This window comes from Primulina eburnea, chromosome 2 (genome assembly GCF_022965805.1).
Source record: "Primulina eburnea isolate SZY01 chromosome 2, ASM2296580v1, whole genome shotgun sequence".
In the NCBI taxonomy this organism is placed as follows: Eukaryota; Viridiplantae; Streptophyta; class Magnoliopsida; order Lamiales; family Gesneriaceae; genus Primulina; species Primulina eburnea.
Genome location: NC_133102.1, coordinates 34,436,227 through 34,456,934, shown reverse-complemented (window position 1 = coordinate 34,456,934; position 20,708 = coordinate 34,436,227). Strand labels below are relative to the sequence as shown.

At 38.7% G+C, this 20,708-nt stretch overlaps 4 protein-coding genes across 5 annotated transcripts; 3 read left to right on the top strand and 1 right to left on the bottom strand.

The window, feature by feature from the left end:
* Window positions 1-748: 748 nt before the first annotated feature.
* LOC140823046 (tubulin alpha-5 chain-like) lies at window positions 749-6,184 on the bottom strand. 2 transcript variants are annotated; one of them, XM_073184134.1, is made up of 6 exons: window positions 5,952-6,184; window positions 5,259-5,473; window positions 4,847-5,046; window positions 1,425-1,933; window positions 1,128-1,248; window positions 749-1,051 (listed from the first exon to the last, which is right to left on the bottom strand). In XM_073184134.1, the coding sequence occupies exons 1-6, from the start codon at window positions 6,062-6,064 to the stop codon at window positions 857-859; spliced, it is 1,353 nt and encodes a 450-aa protein (XP_073040235.1). In that variant the 5' UTR covers window positions 6,065-6,184; the 3' UTR covers window positions 749-856. The 2 variants fall into 2 exon arrangements, with proteins under 2 accessions (XP_073040235.1, XP_073040234.1); XM_073184133.1 differs by having other exon boundaries at window positions 749-1,248; window positions 5,952-6,177.
* A 2,599-nt stretch (window positions 6,185-8,783) lies between these two features.
* On the top strand, window positions 8,784-9,794 carry LOC140824243 (uncharacterized). The gene has a single exon (XM_073185840.1). It carries the CDS (start codon window positions 8,784-8,786, stop codon window positions 9,792-9,794), a length of 1,011 nt encoding a protein of 336 aa, XP_073041941.1.
* A 1,344-nt stretch (window positions 9,795-11,138) lies between these two features.
* On the top strand, window positions 11,139-11,660 carry LOC140824242 (uncharacterized). Its single transcript, XM_073185839.1, has one exon. It carries the CDS (start codon window positions 11,139-11,141, stop codon window positions 11,658-11,660), a length of 522 nt encoding a protein of 173 aa, XP_073041940.1.
* A 7,776-nt stretch (window positions 11,661-19,436) lies between these two features.
* LOC140824241 (zinc finger BED domain-containing protein RICESLEEPER 3-like) lies at window positions 19,437-20,208 on the top strand. The gene is made up of 3 exons (XM_073185837.1): window positions 19,437-19,697; window positions 19,821-20,087; window positions 20,167-20,208. The coding sequence occupies exons 1-3, from the start codon at window positions 19,437-19,439 to the stop codon at window positions 20,206-20,208; spliced, it is 570 nt and encodes a 189-aa protein (XP_073041938.1).
* The last annotated feature ends 500 nt before the right edge of the window (window positions 20,209-20,708 follow it).

The following is a 20,708-nucleotide window of genomic DNA, read 5'->3' as shown; positions in this document are numbered from 1 at the left end:
TCTGTTTCTTTCGTGTTAACAGCTGCGGTTTCAAGGACTTTACCCAGTTCGGCTATATTTCGATCTAGGATCCTTTTGTCTTGTCTTGGTGGTACCAAAATCATATCGTATTTGGAGATCAAGCATTTGATTATTACTGCGGTAATATGGTTTTTTGAAACTATTTTTATGTTATTTTAAAAAAAGAAAAAAAAAAAAAAACTATTTTTATGCTATCATAAAGTGAGCATCGGTTGGTTGCACCTTTCCCTTTATGTTAAGAACAATCCTATTCTAATCATACTAATCAAACAATAACCAAAGTAGCCAGATTGATTTAGGCAAATAACAGTTGGATATCATTCGTTGGAGTCAAATTCAATTGCATTAAAATATCCGCAGCCCTAAAGATAGTTCCTTGATTTTAAGCCTACTCTCTGAGTGGACGAATCTTCTACCAAACATAATTTATTAAGCAAATCAGAATGGTCAATTCAGTAAATTTGGATTATTTGATTTCGCCTTGGCTACTGAAAGCTGCACTCGAAAAGTTATGTTTTATACATAGCTATTCCACTTCGGCTAAGAAATTTGGTTAGTTCATAAAAGCATTCGATTTGTTACGTTATCACAAGTTTGTTTCATTTTTTGTAGTCGGTCTCGATCTGTAGCCAAACCATTTGGGCGTTCACAGAAGCTCAACAATAATTGCCCCCTGCTTACTTCTTTGTTTTATGAATTTAAATGCATTTGAATGTACAATATGATGTCCAGCACCAAGTAACAATACTTCATATGTTTTTTTAAGTTCCCTGAAATTTTTCACACAGAAGTTGGTAAACAGCAATACACAACATGATATTATTCATAAATGTAATTACGCAGGAAAACAGTGGAGAGTAGCCAACATCAGTAATTCAACAAACTTGTGCTTGAAAGGTGCCAATGCATAATTGTTACTATTCTTCGCCTTCCTCCTCGTCATCTGCACCTTCGGCACCGACTTCTTCATAGTCTTTTTCGAGAGCAGCCAAATCTTCACGAGCTTCGCTGAACTCCCCCTCCTCCATTCCTTCACCTACATACCAATGAACAAATGCCCTCTTGGCATACATGAGATCAAATTTGTAGTCGATACGTGAAAAAACTTCGGCGACTGCTGTGTTGTTGCTGATCATGCACACTGCTCGTTGCACTTTGGCAAGATCACCTCCAGGTACCACAGTTGGAGGTTGATAGTTAATTCCACACTTGAAGCCAGTTGGGCACCTGTTGAGTCCACGGGCCAACCAATTTCAGAAAGGGTAATTTTATGTGACAACTCATTTTATAATTAATCGTGAACATAACAACATTATAAATTTAGAAAGTTCAACGAATGCAAATTTATAGTTAAGTGCCATCACCAGCTACCATTGTCCAAAAGCTACAAGAAAATTACTTACCAGTCAACAAACTGAACAGTTCGTTTGGTTTTAATGGTAGCAACAGCAGCATTGACATCCTTGGGAACAACATCTCCACGGTACATCAAGCAACATGCCATGTATTTCCCATGTCTTGGATCACATTTTGCCATCATACTCGATGGCTCGAAAACTGAATTTGTGATCTCAGGGACTGATAGTTGTTCATGATATGCTTTCTCAGCTGAGATGACAGGAGCATAAGATGATAGCATGAAATGGATCCGAGGATATGGGACGAGGTTGGTCTGGAACTCAGTAATATCAACATTAATGGCACCATCAAATCGTAAAGAAGTAGTCAAGGATGATATGATCTGGGAAATCAATCGGTTCAAATTGGTATATGTAGGCCTTTCTATGTCTAATGACCTTCGGCATATATCGTAAATGGCTTCATTGTCCAGGAGCACAACCACATCTGTATGCTCGAGAAGGGAATGAGTTGAGAGAACACTGTTGTAAGGCTCAACAACAGCTGTGGAGACCTGCAATTGGAATGAACCCGAAATTACAATTCTACTAATTTGTCCGAAAGTCCAGAGTGAGAATTATCGAACTTAAAGAGTGATGATACAGTAATATCATTACAAGGAGTTTAGCTTTACTAGTTCACGAATTAAAAAATTCTCTCTCCAGCGAAGAAACTTATTGCACTTAACAGAATTTTTTTTTAAAAGGGTCCACTGAAGGAACTTCACATGAAATGTGTAACGTCCAAAAAATTTGAAAGTCCACGTGAACCACATGCATGCAAATTATCAAATTTCTTATGTATTTTAATTAATTTATTTTTAATGCATTAAATGCATGATTGAGACATGAATATGTTGTTTTAATTCTTGGTTTATCAAGTTTCATGCATAAGGGTTTTTAATAGTTTTTCGCGTTCGAACGAGAAACGGAGATCGGGGATAATTAAGAAAAATATTTTTACTAAATAATTATTTTTAATTATTTAATATATGGTGTAAATAAAGGTACTTTTTGAAAATGAGCTTTTGTAGAGTATTTTTACTCATCGCGTCATATTTTAAACCGGTACGCAAATTTATCAAGTCGGAGGACTTTTTGAGGGTTCAAGCAATATTTTCAAAAAACGTACCTAAACGATATATTTCTCAGGAGTGATTTTGGGCTTTGGGCTTAATGGGATTATTTATGCATAATGGGCCCAAATTCTACTGGACTTCATTATTTTAATCAAGGGGCTCATTAGACACTAATTATTTTATTAAAACCTACCTTCAAAACCCTAAACACTCCACCCCTTCACTTGGCTGCCCCCTCCATATTCAGCAGCAGCTTCCCCAGTTCCCCTCGAAAAAATACAGCAGCACCTTCGAATAATCCTCAAGGTTTTTCAAAGGATCTCTTTTCGGTCTCTCCGGTGCACGTTCTACGCGATTGTCTCTAAGTTTTCGAGCGTAAAAACGCAAAGGCATGCCCTATACCTCCTTTTTCTCATCAATCACATCATGATATGTGTTTTGAATGGTTTTTGCATGATATTACATAAATATATCATTGTGCATTGAGTTTACATGATTTTTACACGAAAATATGCATATTTTACGCCATGATGCTCACGTTTTTGACATGGGGGAGGGGCTGCCGGATCTTTGAGGTTTAGGAAGCATTTTACAGCAGGTTTAGAATGTGTTTAAGGGTGATATCAGTTCTGGATCGAAAGGGATAAGCGCCGATGTTGACCTCTTGGTTCTACAGTTCGAATGGCTAGATTAGGTGAAAGAAAGAGAGCAGCCGTGCATGGCTCGTTCCACCGCTGATTCAGGTCGTGTTGGGCCTGTTTCAGGGCTGGGAATGGTCCATGGTCCGCTGGTAGAAGGGCTAGGCTTGGATCGAAGCTTGAGGACGAGATAGGTCAAGTTTTTGGCAAGTTGGAGCGATCCCGATCGTAAGGGCAGTAGGCGTGAGTAGGGCTGGTCTAGGAGAGGTTCCACGGCCTGGTCTTGGTCCTAGGAAGTGTTGGTTAGGGGCTGGTCCATGTCGGTTAGGCGTAGATTCGAAGATTTGGCTAGGCGGTGCAACTAGTGTTAGGGTTATATGTACAGATTTTTCCAGCAGGTTGCAGCCGAGTTTAGGGTGTTCAAAATAGCGGGAATATGGTTAGTTAGGCCCTACTGGTAGGGTGTGTTTAAGTTGTGGTTTAAGTTTGGAAAGATTTGATTGAGTGTCAGGTTGTTCAGGTTAAAACGGGACCCCGGTCCAAGTTTTAAAACGAATTATAAAAGTTACTGGATGGGCTCGAGTTTACGTCTAAGAAATGGTGGTAAATATGATTTGAGACGTTTTAAGGAGTTTGGTGGGCTTCGGGTCAAAATTTTGAAGTCGATGGGTAAACTGATCAATTAGGTTTTTCAGAAGCAAAATGGTCATTTTGCACCCTGCTTGAGTGAGCAGCCCTGACAACGCCTTGATCACAATTTGACATGTTTTAAATGTTTATGTTCTCACGAACATGATTTTTTATGGACATATGAATAATACGTTGCATGCTTGATTTTAAGGAAATTTACGTATATGCATGATTTTTATAAGTGATGAATATGATGATATGTTTTGAAGGATGGAAATTGGTTGTGACAAATACGAATACGTTGACATGTAAGGCCAAGACTCAGTAGATTGGTAATATTGTTGTTGATGTCCCTATCGCCGGATACCGCGGTTATATGTAGATGGATCCATCGACTAATACGATTATACGAAAGTCATAACTAATGATCTGAATTCAAATTAAGAAAATGAACACGCATATGTTGCTATGATTAGATATGTCTTGGACACGTTTATGCTTTGACACGTTATGTTTAAGCTCATGCTTTTAAGATCATGAAAAGTATTTTAATTACTGTACTTTTCAATGCTGCATGATATGTATATATACTTGTTATAACGGTTCAGGTGTATTGAGTCTTTAGACTCACTAGGTGTGATTGATGCAGGTGATCTTATGGTTGAAGAGACTGGAGGCGTTGAAGACTGAGTAGGCGGAGCTGGAGGTGCAAGTGAAAACCCGAGGACCTTGCATTTTTTCCGCATAATATGTTTATGAGACATGGGTTTAAGCAATATGGATAAATGTTTTTGAATCTAGTTATACGTTATTGATTCATTAGACTTTTGGTATCTGTTCAAGTTTCTCTTTTAAAACAGTAGACTAGAGATTGATTTTCTTTTAAGATTTAATTAACTGCAGTTATTTTTATTCAGAGGTTGGATGACCTTTTAAAACGCATGTTTAACTTATTTAAATGTTGAGGTGTGTATTTTTCGTAATAGCTTTAAAAAAAATTAATAACAATAATAATAATAGTTCAGTAGAATTTTAAAATGAGTGGACGTTTCAAAATGAATCAAAAACTGCTTGAACGCACCTGAGGTGATGGGTAAATAGTGAATCCAAGCTTTGACTTTTTTCCATATTCCACTGACAAACGTTCCAATAGCAGAGAACCCAATCCTGAACCAGTACCACCACCTACGGCATTAAAAACCAAAAACCCTTGCAAACCTGTGCAGTTGTCAGCCAACTTCCTCACTCTATCCAGGCAAAGATCGACCACGTCCTTTCCTACTGCAAATACACCATTATTACTAAATCACATTAGAACTAGCTCGCAATTAAATTGTACGCCAATTAAATTCACCATAATAAACACTGGGTATCAGATGAGCATAAAGTACCTAAACTAAAACTATCATACATGTTACAAAGAAATCCTCGTTGATATGTCAATGAATACAAGCATTATTAGCTATGCAATAACAATGCTATTGCTATATTACCTGTATAATGTCCCCGAGCAAAGTTGTTGGCGGCATCTTCTTTTCCAGAGATGAGCTGTTCTGGGTGGAAGAGCTGGCGATAAGTCCCTGTCCGAACTTCATCAATAACTGTGGGTTCAAGATCAACAAAAATAGCTCTTGGGACATGCTTTCCAGAGCTAGTCTCGCTGAAGAAGGTATTGAAAGCATCATGTCCCACCCCAACAGTAGTGTCGCTGCAACAAATACACAAATCATTTATGCGCCTGATTTCAAAATTCTTGAACTTTAAAAATATTTTATAGCAAATAAAACAAAAATGTGATCATATCTGATTCAGAAAATGGTTAGCTAGTCTTTTTTTCAAACCATCGCGAAATGAAATTTACGAAAATCACATTTGATAAGATTATTATTGATTTTTCTTTGGGTTCCTGTTGTGGTTGAATTTCACTTGGGGACAGAGAATAAATAACTTAAATTCATCCCATTCCCAGCCCTCTTCAGACTCAACAAAAAAATCACCACACATTTATCGAATCATACGAAAGAGGGGAAAATATATGGTCAAAAACTTTCAGTCCGTAAGAACAAGATAAAAATGTAAACGATTGCTTATCACGGAACATAAAATAACAAAAATAACGACAAAATTGCAAGAAAAATATATTAAACACAAGAAAAAAACCCACAAAGCCAAAATTAGAAACGAACCTAGGCATCATCCCATCAGGATGAATGCCATGTTCAAGGCAATAGAGCTCCCAGCACGAATTCCCAACTTGAATCCCCGCTTGCCCTATGTGAATGCTAATGATCTCTCTCATCTTTCAGATTTCACCCGTATTCTCTCTCGATCGGTAATAGAATTGGGAAAAATATCTACGATCTTCTACAGAGAGAAACCAGGGGAAATGGTGATAGAGATGGTAAGTTGGAAATGGCCTTTGTGGGACCCAAATATCGTTTTCCTAATTGGGCGGTGACCCAAACGAGGATACCCAAACCCGAGCCCGATCCATATATACAAGTAGAGATGTCAATAGATCCGGGTTTTACCCAGATCCGGAATGGACCTGTGTGTATAGGGTGGGTTTGGGCATACTAAATTGGTCATGGGGTGGGTTTGGGCATACTAAATTGGTCATGGGGCGGGTCTTGGATCCAATTTTTCAGACCCGTCCGGATATAAGGCGGGTCATAGGTCCTATAATACTCGCCACATACTCATCTCATATATGTTAATATTAATATTCTAGAGTTTTAATTTTATTAATTTTCATTTTTTTAGTAGCTCACCTCAACCATAACGATTTTAGTTATTCATATGTCATCTGTTACATTTGAATCTCCTTTTAGCAATAGTGGAAGAATAGTTGGTCATCATCTTAGTAGACTTAATCCAACGACTTTGGAGACATTGATGTGCTCGCGAAGATGGTTGTGGGGTGAGGTGAAAGGTAAATAAATCACAGTTTTATTTTGTTATTGTACTTTCATTTTAATTTTTTTACTGTACTTTCTCTCTTTAAATTACATTTTTTTACAATTTGAAATTACTGTTTTATCTTTTCAATGTACTTTCTCTATTTAATTTTGTAGTTAATTCTTCAAGTAGTTTACCAACTTGTCCCACTATTCTTGATAAATAGGAAATGATCCCGAAGAATGTGTCTGAAATATTGCCTACTCGCTGACTTTATATTGATCTGTTTAAATTATGTTATGACTTATTTTTGGGGATGTCAAGATTGTTTTGGAGAGCTAGTAACTCTTTTTTTTATGTAAGTCTTTATGTCGTAAAATACTTTGTTTGTTATTATTAAGTGTGGTCGAAGACAATAATTAATTTTCCAAATTGTTGTATTTAGAGGCTTGTCTGTTTCATAATTCAGTCATATGAGAAGAAAGATTACTTTTTTATTTTAAAAAAATTCGGGTCTCACGGGTCTACCCGGCCCCATTTCGTATTCGAGGTGGAGTGGGTTCGAAAAATATTTATCTGGGGTGGGGAGGGTAATGGGTCAAAGTTTTTTTCATGGGGAGGGTGTTGGGTTTAGTCAAACTCATCTCATACCCACCCCATTGACATCTCTATATACATGAGGTGAATGTGAGTCGACTTGAACGTGATCGATTATTAATTTCAAGCTCAACTCGAATTGTTAAATTATCAAATTAATCAGACTCGAAAATCTCCAAAATATTTGTAACATAATAAAGCTCGAGCTTAAAAAATTTTATGGTCTAAATTTTGTATTTACATTGACCAAAATACCATTAAGTTATATATTTTTTAAAAAGTAAATATAACATATAGTCACTCAATTAGCTTGCGAACTACTCTAATAGATATAATTAAAACTCGAACTCGACTCATCGCAAGCTACTCGAGTAAAACTTGAACTCAACTCGAGTGAAGAGTCGAGCTACTAGAATTCAACTCAAGTTTTGACCAAACCACTCATGAGCTACTTACGAATAATTTGACTTACTTGTAGTTCTAATATTGACTACCGGATGGGGCACAAATCTTTGCATGTGTATAATATAATACATAAATGTTATATCTTGTATGTATCTGAAATATACGAGAAGTGCAATAAATTTTAAATATACATGTATTTTTTTATGACGTTAGAGCCTGCGATCTTATATTTGTGTGCATTAGATAAACTATCGGGCTAATGCAATAACTTACAAATCGCGTTAGTCAGGTAAGCCACACTGGACAAACTCGTCCAAGAGGGTATTGATAAGGAAAATCGAATTCTTGACTATTAACCAAGTGTTCAACAAGTCCATCAACTCGAACATTCCTCGGGACATATACAAGTATTAATTAGTGTGTGAATTATGTGGATATGTATCATGTGAATTATAAATGATAAATAAATTATTATGATGAAATATAATTTAAAAGATAAATCATAGTTAAAAAATACCTAACAATAAAAATATTCTCACATCCTTTTTTTACAAAGAAAGGAAATATTTCAACCCTATGAACATAACCCAAAGAGACTAAGGTAACAAGATGAAAATTTTCTCAATCCTATTACACAAAAATTTCTATTAAATCGTCTTAAAGATTAACTTTGTGAAACGGATCTCATACCTGATTTGATCCATGAAAAAATATTATTTTTTAAACCAAAAATATTACTTTTCACTCAATATATGAACTGAGTCGATTGTGTTTACATAGTGAGATCTTCTCGCAAGAAACACGTTCTTTTGTTTTCATACTAATCTTACATGCTACCAATATCATAATTATTTTTAACAATATTATCAAGAATCTCTATTTCCACGAAGACATCAAAATAGAAGCCTCTACGCTTAGTTTCTCAATTCAACGGTCCACACCCTCCTTCGATTTTCCTTGTTTATCTGACATTAATATTTGCATAAGATAAAAACAGAACAGAATGAAGTAATCTTTCCTACGGCATGTAGGGTTTTCTTCCTACAACGTGTAGGGCAGTCTCGTCTGATTCATCGCCTCTTTCGGTGAACTAGACGTCAAGCACAATCGAAGAAACCATGGAACCAGATGACATAGCCAGATTGGTTGAGGAAATTAAGATATCAAATGTTGACGAACCTTCAATAATACTGGAAGAGGAAGATGTGAGAAGCAGCCAAACACATCTGGCCAATTGTTTGGCCGCCAAGGTAATCTCATCAAAAGCGATTAACAAGGAAACTTTTAGACAACAAATTGGTAGAATATTACAAGCGTTGCAAACAATCAAGACTATGCCTTTGGGGGATAATCTGTTTATACTAGAGTTCTCTTCCATCATGGATAGACGTCGGGCCTTAGGGAATGGTCCTTGGAACTTCTTCCGGGATCTGGTGATATTTAAGGAAATCTACGGTAAGGAGACACCACAAACGATGATCTTTAAGGAAATCTCGATATGGGTTCAATGCCATAATATGCCACCAGCGCTCATGCATCGTAACTTCATAGAAAAACTTGGCTCGCAGAATGGATCTATCGAAGAACTGGACAGTGGGAAGATTGGGAATTACATGGGGAGTTTTACGAGGATTCGTGTGCGTATTGATATTAAACAACCTGTAAAACGATTTATCCGGGTAGGTATGGGGGGTACAAAGGATGACTTGATAATCATACTTGCGTATGAAAGGTTACCCGACTTTTGCTACGCATGTGGATGTATTGGACATCCTTTTCGAGAATGTGATAGGAACCCAGTGCCTACAGGGAAACTTGAATATGGGCCATGGTTACGAGCGGTGCAATTGATTGGTGGGAACAGAAGTAAATCTCATCTATCCCAAAATACTAAGCACTCCTCAGATATAGCCCCTCACACTGGTAAATTGGATGGGGACAACAGGGAAAGACGAGTAAACAACAACAATAATGAGGGGGTGGAGTCTCTGAAGATGCCAGTGGACAAGACACTAAGGGACTGTTGTTCCTACAATGATTTGGATAGTAGTGTATCGAGACCCCTGGCTCTCCTGACGACTTCTCTTGAGCCATTATACCCCAACACCATTAATCAGCAAACCATGTAGACCCCTTTGATTCAGGGAAATATCGATGCTCATACAAAATTGACGCATTTACCCAGTCCAGATTCATTGGTACCTCTCGACCTCGGGGCCATACGGATTCAAGGAACGGAGGAACAACCTCTTATACAAAAACCCACCCCAAAAAATTGGAAGAGAAGGGCCAGATGTAGCTCGGGTAAGGGAAGAATGGTCACACCTGGTGAGGTGGAACTGGCAGGAATAAGAGGGTGGGTGATGGAGAGAACACTTCTGAGTTTGCGCCTTCTAAGAAAATAAAATGTGTTGATATGAATTTAGCGGCGGCGGTTGCTACGCAATCCCGCCGACAAGAATGAGTTGCATCGCTTGGAATCCCCGGGGGCTTGGGAACCAACGGGCGTTCCGTGAACTTAATCAGTTGGTAACCGAAAAGAAACCCACTCTGCTCTTCCTTAGTGAAGCAAGGAGGAGAAACATAAATAGTGTGCAATGGAAAATGTTACTTGGTTTTATGGGTTGTTTCACGGTGGATTGCATAGGACGGAGCGGGGGTTTATGCCTTCTATAGATGGACTCCATGTCTGTTTCAATTACATCTCTCTTTGCAGGCCATATTGATTGTACAATGACTGAAGGAAACAAAAGGTGGAGACTTACAGGATTTTATGGTAACCCAAATGCATCAAATCGAATACATTCGTGGGAATTGTTGCGTCGCCTGGCGGGAATGAGTGAATTAACAGGTCTTCCTTGGCTTGTGGGGGGAGACTTCAATGAAATCTGTTTTGACAGTGAAAAATTGGGTGGCAATCATCGAAACTTATCACAGATGCAAGAATTTAGGGACACTTTGGATGACTGCGCTCTACAGGATTTGCATTGCCGAGCGAGTTGTTTACATGGGCAGATAGGTGAATGGGAAATCAACTAATCCTGGAGAGGCTCGACAGGTTTGTTGGTACTCTCGAGTGGCGACTAATATACCCAACAGCCTATGTCCAGGCTTTGGACTTCTTCCATTCGGATCATCGCCCAATCTATATATGCATGGGAGACCAAAATTTTAACGGAGCGGGTTACACGCTTTTACCCCTCGTTTTGAGGCGGGGTGGATCAGGGAAAGAGAGTGTAATGATATAGTAGCTCAAGGGTGGAGGCTTCTTGATTATTCATTAACCTTTCATGCCCGAATCTCCATTTGCTTACAAACGCTTCAACAATGGGCTGGGGAGAAGCTTCAGTCCTTGCCATGGAATATTAAGGAGAAGAGGCCATAATCAATACACTTAAGAGTCAAGAACTGGCCTCATGCCACACTCCAAGTAAACCAGCTTGAGACTGAGCTTGAGAAGCTGACCTCACAAGATGAAGAATATTGGCGGCAGAGAAGCAGTACTAATTGGATTCAAGGGGGGGGATAGAAACTCAAAGATCTTCCACTTATATGCATCCTCTAGAAGAAATGTTAACACAATCAGGGGACTGATCACGGCACATGGGGAACTCTGCTCGGAACCCCAAGGTATGGTTGAAATTAATGTTTATTATTTCTCAAACTTTTTCAACTCTAACGGCCCCTCTCCAGAAGAAATGGCTCCTTTCCTGGACTGTGTGCAATCCAAGGTTACTCATCAGATGAATCAAATGCTATGCGCCCCGTTTACGGACCATGAGGTGAAGAAGGCCCTCTTTGACATGCATCCGGATAAATCACCTAGACCGGATGGTTTGCCAGCAACGTTCTTTCAGAACTTTTGGCACATTGTGTGTCGGGATGTCACTTCAGCTGTTCTTGCAGTCCTTAATGAAAAAGCTCCCCTGGATATCTGGAACCAAACAGTGGTCACTCTTATTCCCAAAGTTCCAAATCCTCTCCTCATGAAATAATTTAGACCTATCAGTCTTTGTAATGTCTGTTATAAGATTGTGTCCCGAGCTTTGACAAATTGCCTAAAACCCATCATGGATGACATAGTTGATGATTACCAAAGTGCTTTTGTGTCGAGAAGACTGATTTCTGATAACATAATTCTAGGGTTTGAGGCTATTCATTGGATGCGCAATAGAAAGGTGGGAAAACATAGGTATGCGGCATTGAAACTTGATATGAGCAAGGCTTACGACAGAGTGGAATGGCGATTCTTGGAGGAGATGATGAACAAATTGGGTTTTGCCTCAATCTGGACAAGAAAGATTTTGAGATGTATCAACTCGGTCTCCTACTCATTCCGCATCAACCAGAAAACTTTCGGCCAGTTAACTCCAAAAAGAGGTATTAGACAAGGAGATACTCTTTCCCCTTTCTTATTTGTGATATGCGCACAGGATCTCTCCTCGATGATGTCCGCTTTCCAGGAGCGAAACCAGTTCAGAGGAATTAAGATTGCAAACTCATGTCCAAAACTTTCACATTTGTTCTTCGCTGATGATAGCTTGGTTTTCTTTAGGGCAACCAAGGGAGATTGTGCACAAATAAATATGTGTCTGGATCAGTACGCTAAGGCATCGGGACAGCTAATCAATTTTGAAAAATCGAGCCTCTCCTTTAGTCCGAACACAAAGACAGATATGATAGAACTCATTAAGCTACGGTTATCCATTCCCGTAGTACAAGGACATGAAATCTATTTGGGTCTGCCAACCTTCTCAGCTCGGGTTAAAAGAGCCCAGTTCACATACCTTCTCGAAAGAGTGGCCAAGAGAATTGCTAACTGGGGAAACAAGTTGTTATCGGTAAGAGGAAAGGAGGTGTTGATTAAGTCAATTCTTCAGGCCGAAACCCACATACTCTATGTCATGTTTCCGTATCCCCAGATCTATCTGTAATACTATTGAACGAGAATGTGCCAAATTCTGGTGAGGATCTACTGCAGACAATAGAAATCTTCATTGGAAAAAGTGGGATTACATGTGTAAACCGAAATGCCAATGAGGGATGGGGTTTCGCAAACTTGAGATTTTTAATAAAGATGTCCTTGCCAAACAGATTTGGAGAAACCTGATTCGCTTGTTAGCAAAGTCCTCAAAGCCCGCTACTTTAAACATGAAGACATCATGTGTGCTCCCCTAGGGAGTAACCCATCGTTTGTTTGGAGATCACTCCTATGGAGCAGAACACTACTGGAGGAAGGATTATATTGGCGAGTAGGTAATGGAAATTCAATACGCATCTTTCAAGATAAAGGGTGCCACAATATCGCAACTACCTTACTAACCATGGCCATCCGAATTTAAATGCACTCAAGGTGGGAGATCTTATTAAGGATGGAAAATGGGATGAAGTGGCTGTAATAAAATTAGTCCTACCTTATATTGGGCATGAAATCCATCGGATCCCCCTCCCGCAATCACCGAGAGTTGATACCAGATATTGGAAATACGATAAAAAGGGAAGATATTCAGTGAAAGAGGGATATAGAGCAGGAATTGGGCTTTATGATATGCCGGAAAATCAAACGATGTTACCAATGATGAAGTGGTGGAAGTTCCTCTGGTCACTCACGCTTCCACCAAAAATTAAGATCTTTTGGTGGAGGGTATCCCTGGATCTAATTCCAACAGGAAGCAATCTGATAAAGAACCATGTCCCAGTCCCGAACGTTTGTCCGCTGTGCGGTTTTGGGAATGATACAACGGCACACGCTCTGTTATATTGCTCGGAGGCCAAAGTTTACTGGAAGGGACAAATTTATAAACAGCTCCTAAAGCAAGTCTGTGGTAGGGATACGATGGAGATATGTAACTGGATGATGAGCCAACTAAGCAAAGCCGAATTTGAGAGGTTTGCCTGTCGCGCATGACCTCGAAAGGTAGGTCCCAATCAGGTGCCACCAAGACAAGAGCCGCCACCAAGCGCTCCTTCAACTCCTCATATGCCTGTACACATTCAGAATGAAAATCAAAAGGCATGTCTTTCATAAGTAAGGAAAGGTTTGGCAATTTTAGAAAAATCTCTGATAAAACGCCGATAGAAACCGGCATGGCCTAGAAAACTTCTAACTCCCTGTATGGATGTCGGAGGTGGTAAGTTCTTGATAATTTCCACTTTTGCCTTATCCACCTCTATTCCATTTTCCAAAATCTTGTGCCATAGGACAATTCCCTCTTGTACCATGAAGTGGCACTTCTCCTAATTGAGCAGCAGGTTCGTCTCCTCGTACCTTCCCATCACGGATCTCAAATTCTGCAAACACTCATCAAACATTGCACCAAAGATAGAAAAATCATCCATAAATATTTCAAGAAAAGTTTAATCATATCATGGAATATATCAGTCATGCAGCGCTGAAATGTTGCAGGTGCATTACACAGACCAAACGGCATACGACGAAAAGCAAAAGTTCCATAAGGACAAGTGAAAGTGGTTTTCTCTTGGTCCTCAGGTGCAATCGTGATTTGATTATACCCCGAATACCCATCTAGAAAACAATAAAACTTATTCCCCGCTAGTCTCTCCAACATTTGATCAATAAAGGGAAGGGGAAAGTGGTCCTTACGGGTGGCATCGTTCAACTTCCTATAGTCAATGCACACTCTCCAACCCGTAACAGTTCTCAGTGGGAATAAGTTCATTCTTTTCATTAGTGATAACCGTAATTCCACCTTTTTTAGGCACACATTGAACAGGACTCGCCCACGCGCTATCTGAAATAGGATAGATAATACCTGAATCGAGAGGCTTAATAGTTTCAGCCTTCACTACCTCTTGCATCTTTGGATTGACTCGTCTTTGAGGTTGCACGAGGGGTGAGTACTTTTCTTCCATCAAGATTTTGTGCATGCAGATCGATGGACTGATTCCCTTTATGTTTGCTACTTTCCAAGCGAATGCCTTTTTGTGTTCTTTGAGAACTTGCAACAATCTTTCCTCTATAGCATCTGTCAAAACAGCAGAAATAATGACAGGTAAAGTGTTGTTTTCACCTAGGTATACGTACTTTAGGTGCGGAGGCAAGGGTTTGAGCTCAAGCGTTGGTGGTTCCTCGATGCTTGACTTTGGAGGGGTCAAATATCTACGCTCTCCTAAATCTTCCAGTCTCATCCTCATTGGCTTCCTCCATGGATGGTTGGCATTACAGTATGCCACTATTTCAGCACTTTCTTCATCCAAGTCGTCATCCTCCAATTCAGTTGTGAGTGTGGCTTCCAATGGGTCTTTCATGCCATCCTGCACAAAATTACACACAAGTTAATCTAGAGCATCAATTCTAAAACAATTATCGGTGTGCAGTGTGTGCTTAAGAGCAGTAAAGACGTCAAAAGTAATTTCTTCCTCGCCCACTCTTAATCTCAACTTCCCTTCTTGAACATCAATCAGGGCCTTTGCAGTCGCAAGTAATGGTCTCCCCAAATTCAATGGCATCTCCACGTCTTCCTCCATCTCAAGTACTCAAAATCTGCAGGAAATATGAATTTGTCCATGAAAGGGATCGATATTAGGTGACCGAAAACGCAACGGAAGCAACAAAATTTTCGAAAAATCACATGAAAAATTTGGCCACCTAGTACTAGGTGTAGCATATACAAAATCTCAACTTTGTCATACATAGGGTGTTGAGGAATAGTTACCTATCAACCTCTTGAGGTTGATGATGGCTCCAACTAAGATGTAAACACCTTAGCTCTTCAATGGCAAGACAATCTTCAAGCTTCCCTTTGAGCCCACCTTGCTCAAATATTAAGCCCACCACCAACAAGCTAGAATCACTCTAATTTTGCACTAGAAAAATTAGAGCATTTTTCTTTGAGAAGTGTTTTCTTTCCTCAACTATTGAAGAAGAAAAATGAGAGAAAAACTTGGAGAATCCTCCTAGCAAGTTTCGGCCATGGCATTCAAAAAAGGGAGGAGGGAAGACTTGTCTTGGTTGAGGGAAAATGTGTGAATTCCAAAGGCATGACATGCCTTGGATGTTGCAAAAGTTGTCTCCCAACTTTTCACCTCCCATGCATGCAAGTCTAATTTGATTTTTAACAATTAAAAATCCATGGACTTATTTTAATTATCTCAAACATATTTGAGACTAATTAAACATTACTTGAATTTACTCAAGTCACTAGTTGAATAATTATTTTAATATTGGGCTCTAGAAGACCCAATATGATTTAATTAATTCAACACTTGAATTAATTTAATTATTTGGACTCTACTAGGCCCACTAATGTTTAATTGATTCAACACTTGAATTAATTTAATTTAGTCCATAATAATATATATGAAAATCACAATTTTCAAATACATTACTCGTTTGGCCAACTTTTAATTTAGGAACACTTCCTCAAATTAAAAGTTACATTCTCCTTATAGAAGTCATACTTCTATTTTTCCTTATACTTATAAACTCCTTTATAAGCCGTTCAACACATTGAACTATTTTACTTCTCAACGGGATCTAGAAAGCTAGTACTTGTGTGGCTCTCAATGGTTCAATGATATAACTAGCCGTTGGTTCACATCCCCATCTGATTCGGACTAAACATGTCCTTATATGAACATACCCCAATTGCCCCATTCTTAATTATCAACTCCTTGACAACAAGAACGTCAGACTCAAGTCTGATAGCACCCAACCAATCATGTTAAACGCCTAGCAGCATCGCTTACATGATTCCCTAGGTATCAAATGATAGTGCCTGCAAGAACCATTCAATTATGGTTAGCGTACAGTACGGTCCATTCAACTCATATATCCCGACCGATTCGACAACCATTGGTTTATCGAGAGTTGTCAATGAATCAATACTATGTGTCATGCTGTAGTTGCATCGATGGTGTAATCTAGGGGTGTAAACGAACCGAACATGTTCGCGAGCTTTTCGAGCATGTTCGATAAATATTCGATTCGTATTCGAACTTATCGAATTCGAGCCGAACTCGAACATGTTCGAATTTTTTTTCGAGCCGAACTCGAGCCTAAACTAATATATTCGATAGTTCGTGAATAGTTCGCGAACCTTTATTTAATATATATATATATATATATCTTCTTATACTTAAAGCATGCTATTGCACTAAGGGGCCAGTTTCTTTCCGGTTCTCGGTGAAGCCAAATACAGGTGTCTATTACAAGACACAGCTTAGGAGACCCAAAACCACGTGTGTTGTTTTCTACTCTCCACCTCACCCTTGACAACCCGGTTACACAAGCTTTATGCATTTCCTCCTCTTCCCCTTCCCCCTTCTTCCTCTTTCGTTGGATTTCGGCTTCCCCTACCTCAGTCACCAGCGTCCAAACTCTTTTCCTCTTCAATTTTTGTTTGCCTCCTACTTTCACCAACTCCACGTTATCGTCGCTGCTAGTCTCTTCTCTCGGCTTCTGCGATCTGGTTGGGTTCTTACGCCTCTTCGGTATGTTTCTTTCCCACTCTGTCTTGTGCGCCTTCTTTTCACCGCTACGGCTCCTTCAGGCGGCCACCTTCTTCTTCCTTCTGTACCCTTGTTTAGTTGGCTATCTATGATATACTTCTTCTCCTTCTCAGGTTGTCTTTGCCTCCGTCTCTCACGCTTTGCAGCACGCAGAGCCCTACAAAAAACTTTCAGGTGTGTTGCTGGTGTTTTGCCTCTTCTTTCGGTTTCTTGATTACAAGGCTGCTACGTTCCTTTCTTTTTTACACTGTGGACAAGCTTTTCCTTTGGTCTTTCTGCACCAACGTTTCCCTGACTCTCCCCTATACTCTTTTGTTCGAGCCTCAATACTTTGGCTCCACATGGCTGCCTCACATAGCCACTCTGTTAATGGTTTGCTTGCTTCTTTGCCCACTTCTTCCTTCATAATTTTTTAATACAATGCTTCTTCGTATTTTTTTAATCTGTCGGCTGTATCTAGCTTGTTCAGTTCGATTGCTTATCGGTGTCGCGCGCACCGACGTATAAAAGCTCGAACTCAATAGGAATTTTTCAAAATCGATGTACCCCCTAAACAACATAGAGTTGGTTTTCTTGCTCCTACTCCCTGTTTTCCCTTCATTTCCTTTTTAACGAATTGTGTATTTATATTCTGTGAAAGCGCCAACTACCCTCATCATATTCATTTCTTATACTTAGTGGAGTCACGTAAACTGTTAAATGCTTGCCTGTAATGGGGATTTCCAAAACTGATTCAACCCTCTACAGACCCTACCAAAGTTGTTAATGTAGTTTCCGGCATAAAATCTCAAGGGCCAGACCCCTCAACACACTATTGCACCAGTGAAAAATATGATAATTTACTTGTATACTCTCTTAATTAATTTGTTTGTAATTTTGTATCTTTTTCAGGTATGACTGAATCTGTTCCAGCAGTAAATTCAGTTAATGTACAAGTTTCGTTAGCTTCAAATGAGACACAAGAACAGATAATAGATAAAGAGGATGTGCTAATTGATGATGATGATGATGATCAACTTCATAAGCCAAAGAGACAAAAGAGATGTGAAGTATGGTCAGATATGATTGAGGTTGAAGACCCAAAAGGTGGCGAGAATAAGTTCAAGTACAAGTGCAAACATTGCCATCAACTCCTCGCAAAAATAGGGTCAGGTACTACATCACACTTACGACGTCATTTAGAAAGTTGTGTCCGTCACTTGGAGTCTAAAAAAAAACATGATGATAAACTCAAACAACAACAATTATTGTTAGGCTTCGAAACTATAGATACAACTATATCACCTTTGTTACTTGATGGAAAGTTTTGCATGGAACGCATGAAAGAAGCAGCTGCCACATGGATACTAATGCATGAACATCCATTTACATTAATAGAAGAAGAAGGTTTTAATATGTTTTGCAGACGTGGAATGCCTGAGTGGACTCGTATATCACGAACAACAGCAAAAAAGAGTTGTTCAGTGATATACGAAGCCGAGAAAAAAAAATTGCATGGTTTGCTGAAAAATATAGAAAAGATTAGCCTCACAACAGATTTATGGAAATCAAAAAATCAGAAATTAGAGTACATGGTCATCACTGGTCATTGGATTGACTCGTCTTGGAAATTGAATAAGCGTGTTCTCAATTTCTTTCATATTCCTCCCCCTCGTGGTGGTCCTCAAATTTCAGATATTCTTCTACAATGTGCAAGACAGTGGGGAATTGAAAATAAGGTTTTTACAGTTTCTGTTGATAATGCAAGTGCTAATGATGCTGCAATTAAATATATGAAGGAAGATTTCTTGAGAATAAATAAAAAGCTGGTTTGTGGGGGGAAATTATTTCATGTACGATGTTGTGCGCATATTTTAAATCTTATAGCTCAAGATGGACTCAATGAAATCAAGGGGATTGTTCATGTAATTCGTCAGAGTGTGGATTTCATTAGAAGAACAGATGCTAGACTCATTCAATTTGCTGAAATTGTGAAGCAATTGAAATTAAATGAAAGAAGATGGGTTGATGATTGTAAGACAAGGTGGAATTCAACTTATGAGATGCTGGGAATATCAATTGCTTTCAAAGAGGTTTTTCCAAGATTTAAAGATCGGGAACCAAGCTACATTCATTGTCCAACTGAAGATGATTGGGATAAATTGCTTAAAGTATTTTCAATCTTGAAAGTATTTTATGATGCAACAAACATAATTTCTGGAAGTGAGTATCCTACTGCCAATCTTTTTTTAAATGAAGTCTTTTGAGTGAAAGTAGTCTTGGATGAGAGATCTTGTGATGAAGAGGAGTTTATCAGAAACATGGTGCAAAAAATGAAGGCAAAGTTTGATAAATATTGGGGTGAATGCAATTTGTTAATGGCTGTTGGTTGTGTTTTAGATCCTAGGTGCAAAATGCGTGCACTTGAATTCAGTTTTCCTAAACTTTATACCTCATTTGAAGCAGAGAGTAATATTAAAGAGGTTGAGAGGCTTCTGTATGCAATTTATAAAGAATATTCAGATGCTCTATTGAAAAACTTCAAGGAACAAGAACCAATTCTGAATCTCAAGGAAGTAGCAGTAGGTCAACTCAAATTAGTGAGGAAATTCCTAGTTTTTCTTCGGGATGGTCTGAATTCTCTTCTTATTTAAACGAAATTGAAATGGTACAACCTAAAAAATCTGAGTTAGCTGTGTATTTAGAAGAAGGATGTCACAGGCAGTCCTAATAAGCAATTTGATGCTCTCGGTTGGTGGAAGCTCAATACATACAAATTTCCGGTGTTGTCGACAATGGCTAGAGATATATTAGCAATACCAATTACCACAGTAGCTTCAGAGGCAACATTTAGTGCCGGGAGTCGTGTGATAGACAAGTACCGTTCTTCTTTAGCTGCTACAACAGTAGAAATGCTGATGTGCGGCGGAGATTGGTGTCGAAAACGACATGGGGTGACTAAAAAAACTAAGGTAATGATATAAAGTTTTGCTAATGCTCTTTTTTTTAAAAATAAGTTGGTAAATGATGCCTTTGTCATTATTATTGCAGGCTGAAAAGCAAGCTTTGACAATCAATCTTCCTATGGATTAAGTTGATGGACAGCTTTAAAAACAAGTTACTTTTGGAAGGTAAACTATTGTATGTCTAAATTATAATTAGTTTTAACTTAATTTAAATTATTTTAGTTTACTAACATGTGTATTTGAAAATGCTGCAGATTTCAGATATCAAAAGAAGCATTATATGCTTACATCTTATGTTTTTGTGTTGCAGATTAGAGTCATGCTCATGAAAATGACTATTTTGATTTTTGCATAGGTTTTAATATTTGGAAATGTGGAACTTTTCTTTTAGATTTCCTAGAACTTTGGTATGTTTTGGTATATAAAAGCAACAGACTTGACTTGGAGATAGCTTGGGACAAGCTGTGCAGCTCAACTGTATAGGGTTTGGATTTGGATTCCATATGAAAGTAGTTTAACCATTCTACAACTTTTGTATATTTTGGTATGTAAAAGAAACTAGTACTTGACTTGAGAGTTGGCTTGGGACATGTGGCTCAACTCTATACAGTTTGTTTAACCAGTTAC

Bases quoted from the DNA above. Each gene is read 5' to 3' on its own strand.
- LOC140823046 (XM_073184134.1), bottom strand. From the start codon at position 6,064: ATGAGAGAGATCATTAGCATTCACATAGGGCAAGCGGGGATTCAAGTT. The intron at 5,474-5,951 runs GTTCGTTTCTAA...TATTTGTTGCAG, and splicing joins CCTGATGGGATGATGCCTAG to CGACACTACTGTTGGGGTGG. The intron at 1,934-4,846 runs GTGCGTTCAAGC...TTCCAATTGCAG, and splicing joins CTATTTACCCATCACCTCAG to GTCTCCACAGCTGTTGTTGA.
- LOC140824243 (XM_073185840.1), top strand. From the start codon at position 8,784: ATGGAACCAGATGACATAGCCAGATTGGTTGAGGAAATTAAGATATCA.
- LOC140824242 (XM_073185839.1), top strand. From the start codon at position 11,139: ATGAAGAATATTGGCGGCAGAGAAGCAGTACTAATTGGATTCAAGGGG.
- LOC140824241 (XM_073185837.1), top strand. From the start codon at position 19,437: ATGGTGCAAAAAATGAAGGCAAAGTTTGATAAATATTGGGGTGAATGC. The intron at 19,698-19,820 runs GTAGGTCAACTC...CTGTGTATTTAG, and splicing joins TGAATCTCAAGGAAGTAGCA to AAGAAGGATGTCACAGGCAG. The intron at 20,088-20,166 runs GTAATGATATAA...TTATTATTGCAG, and splicing joins GGGTGACTAAAAAAACTAAG to GCTGAAAAGCAAGCTTTGAC.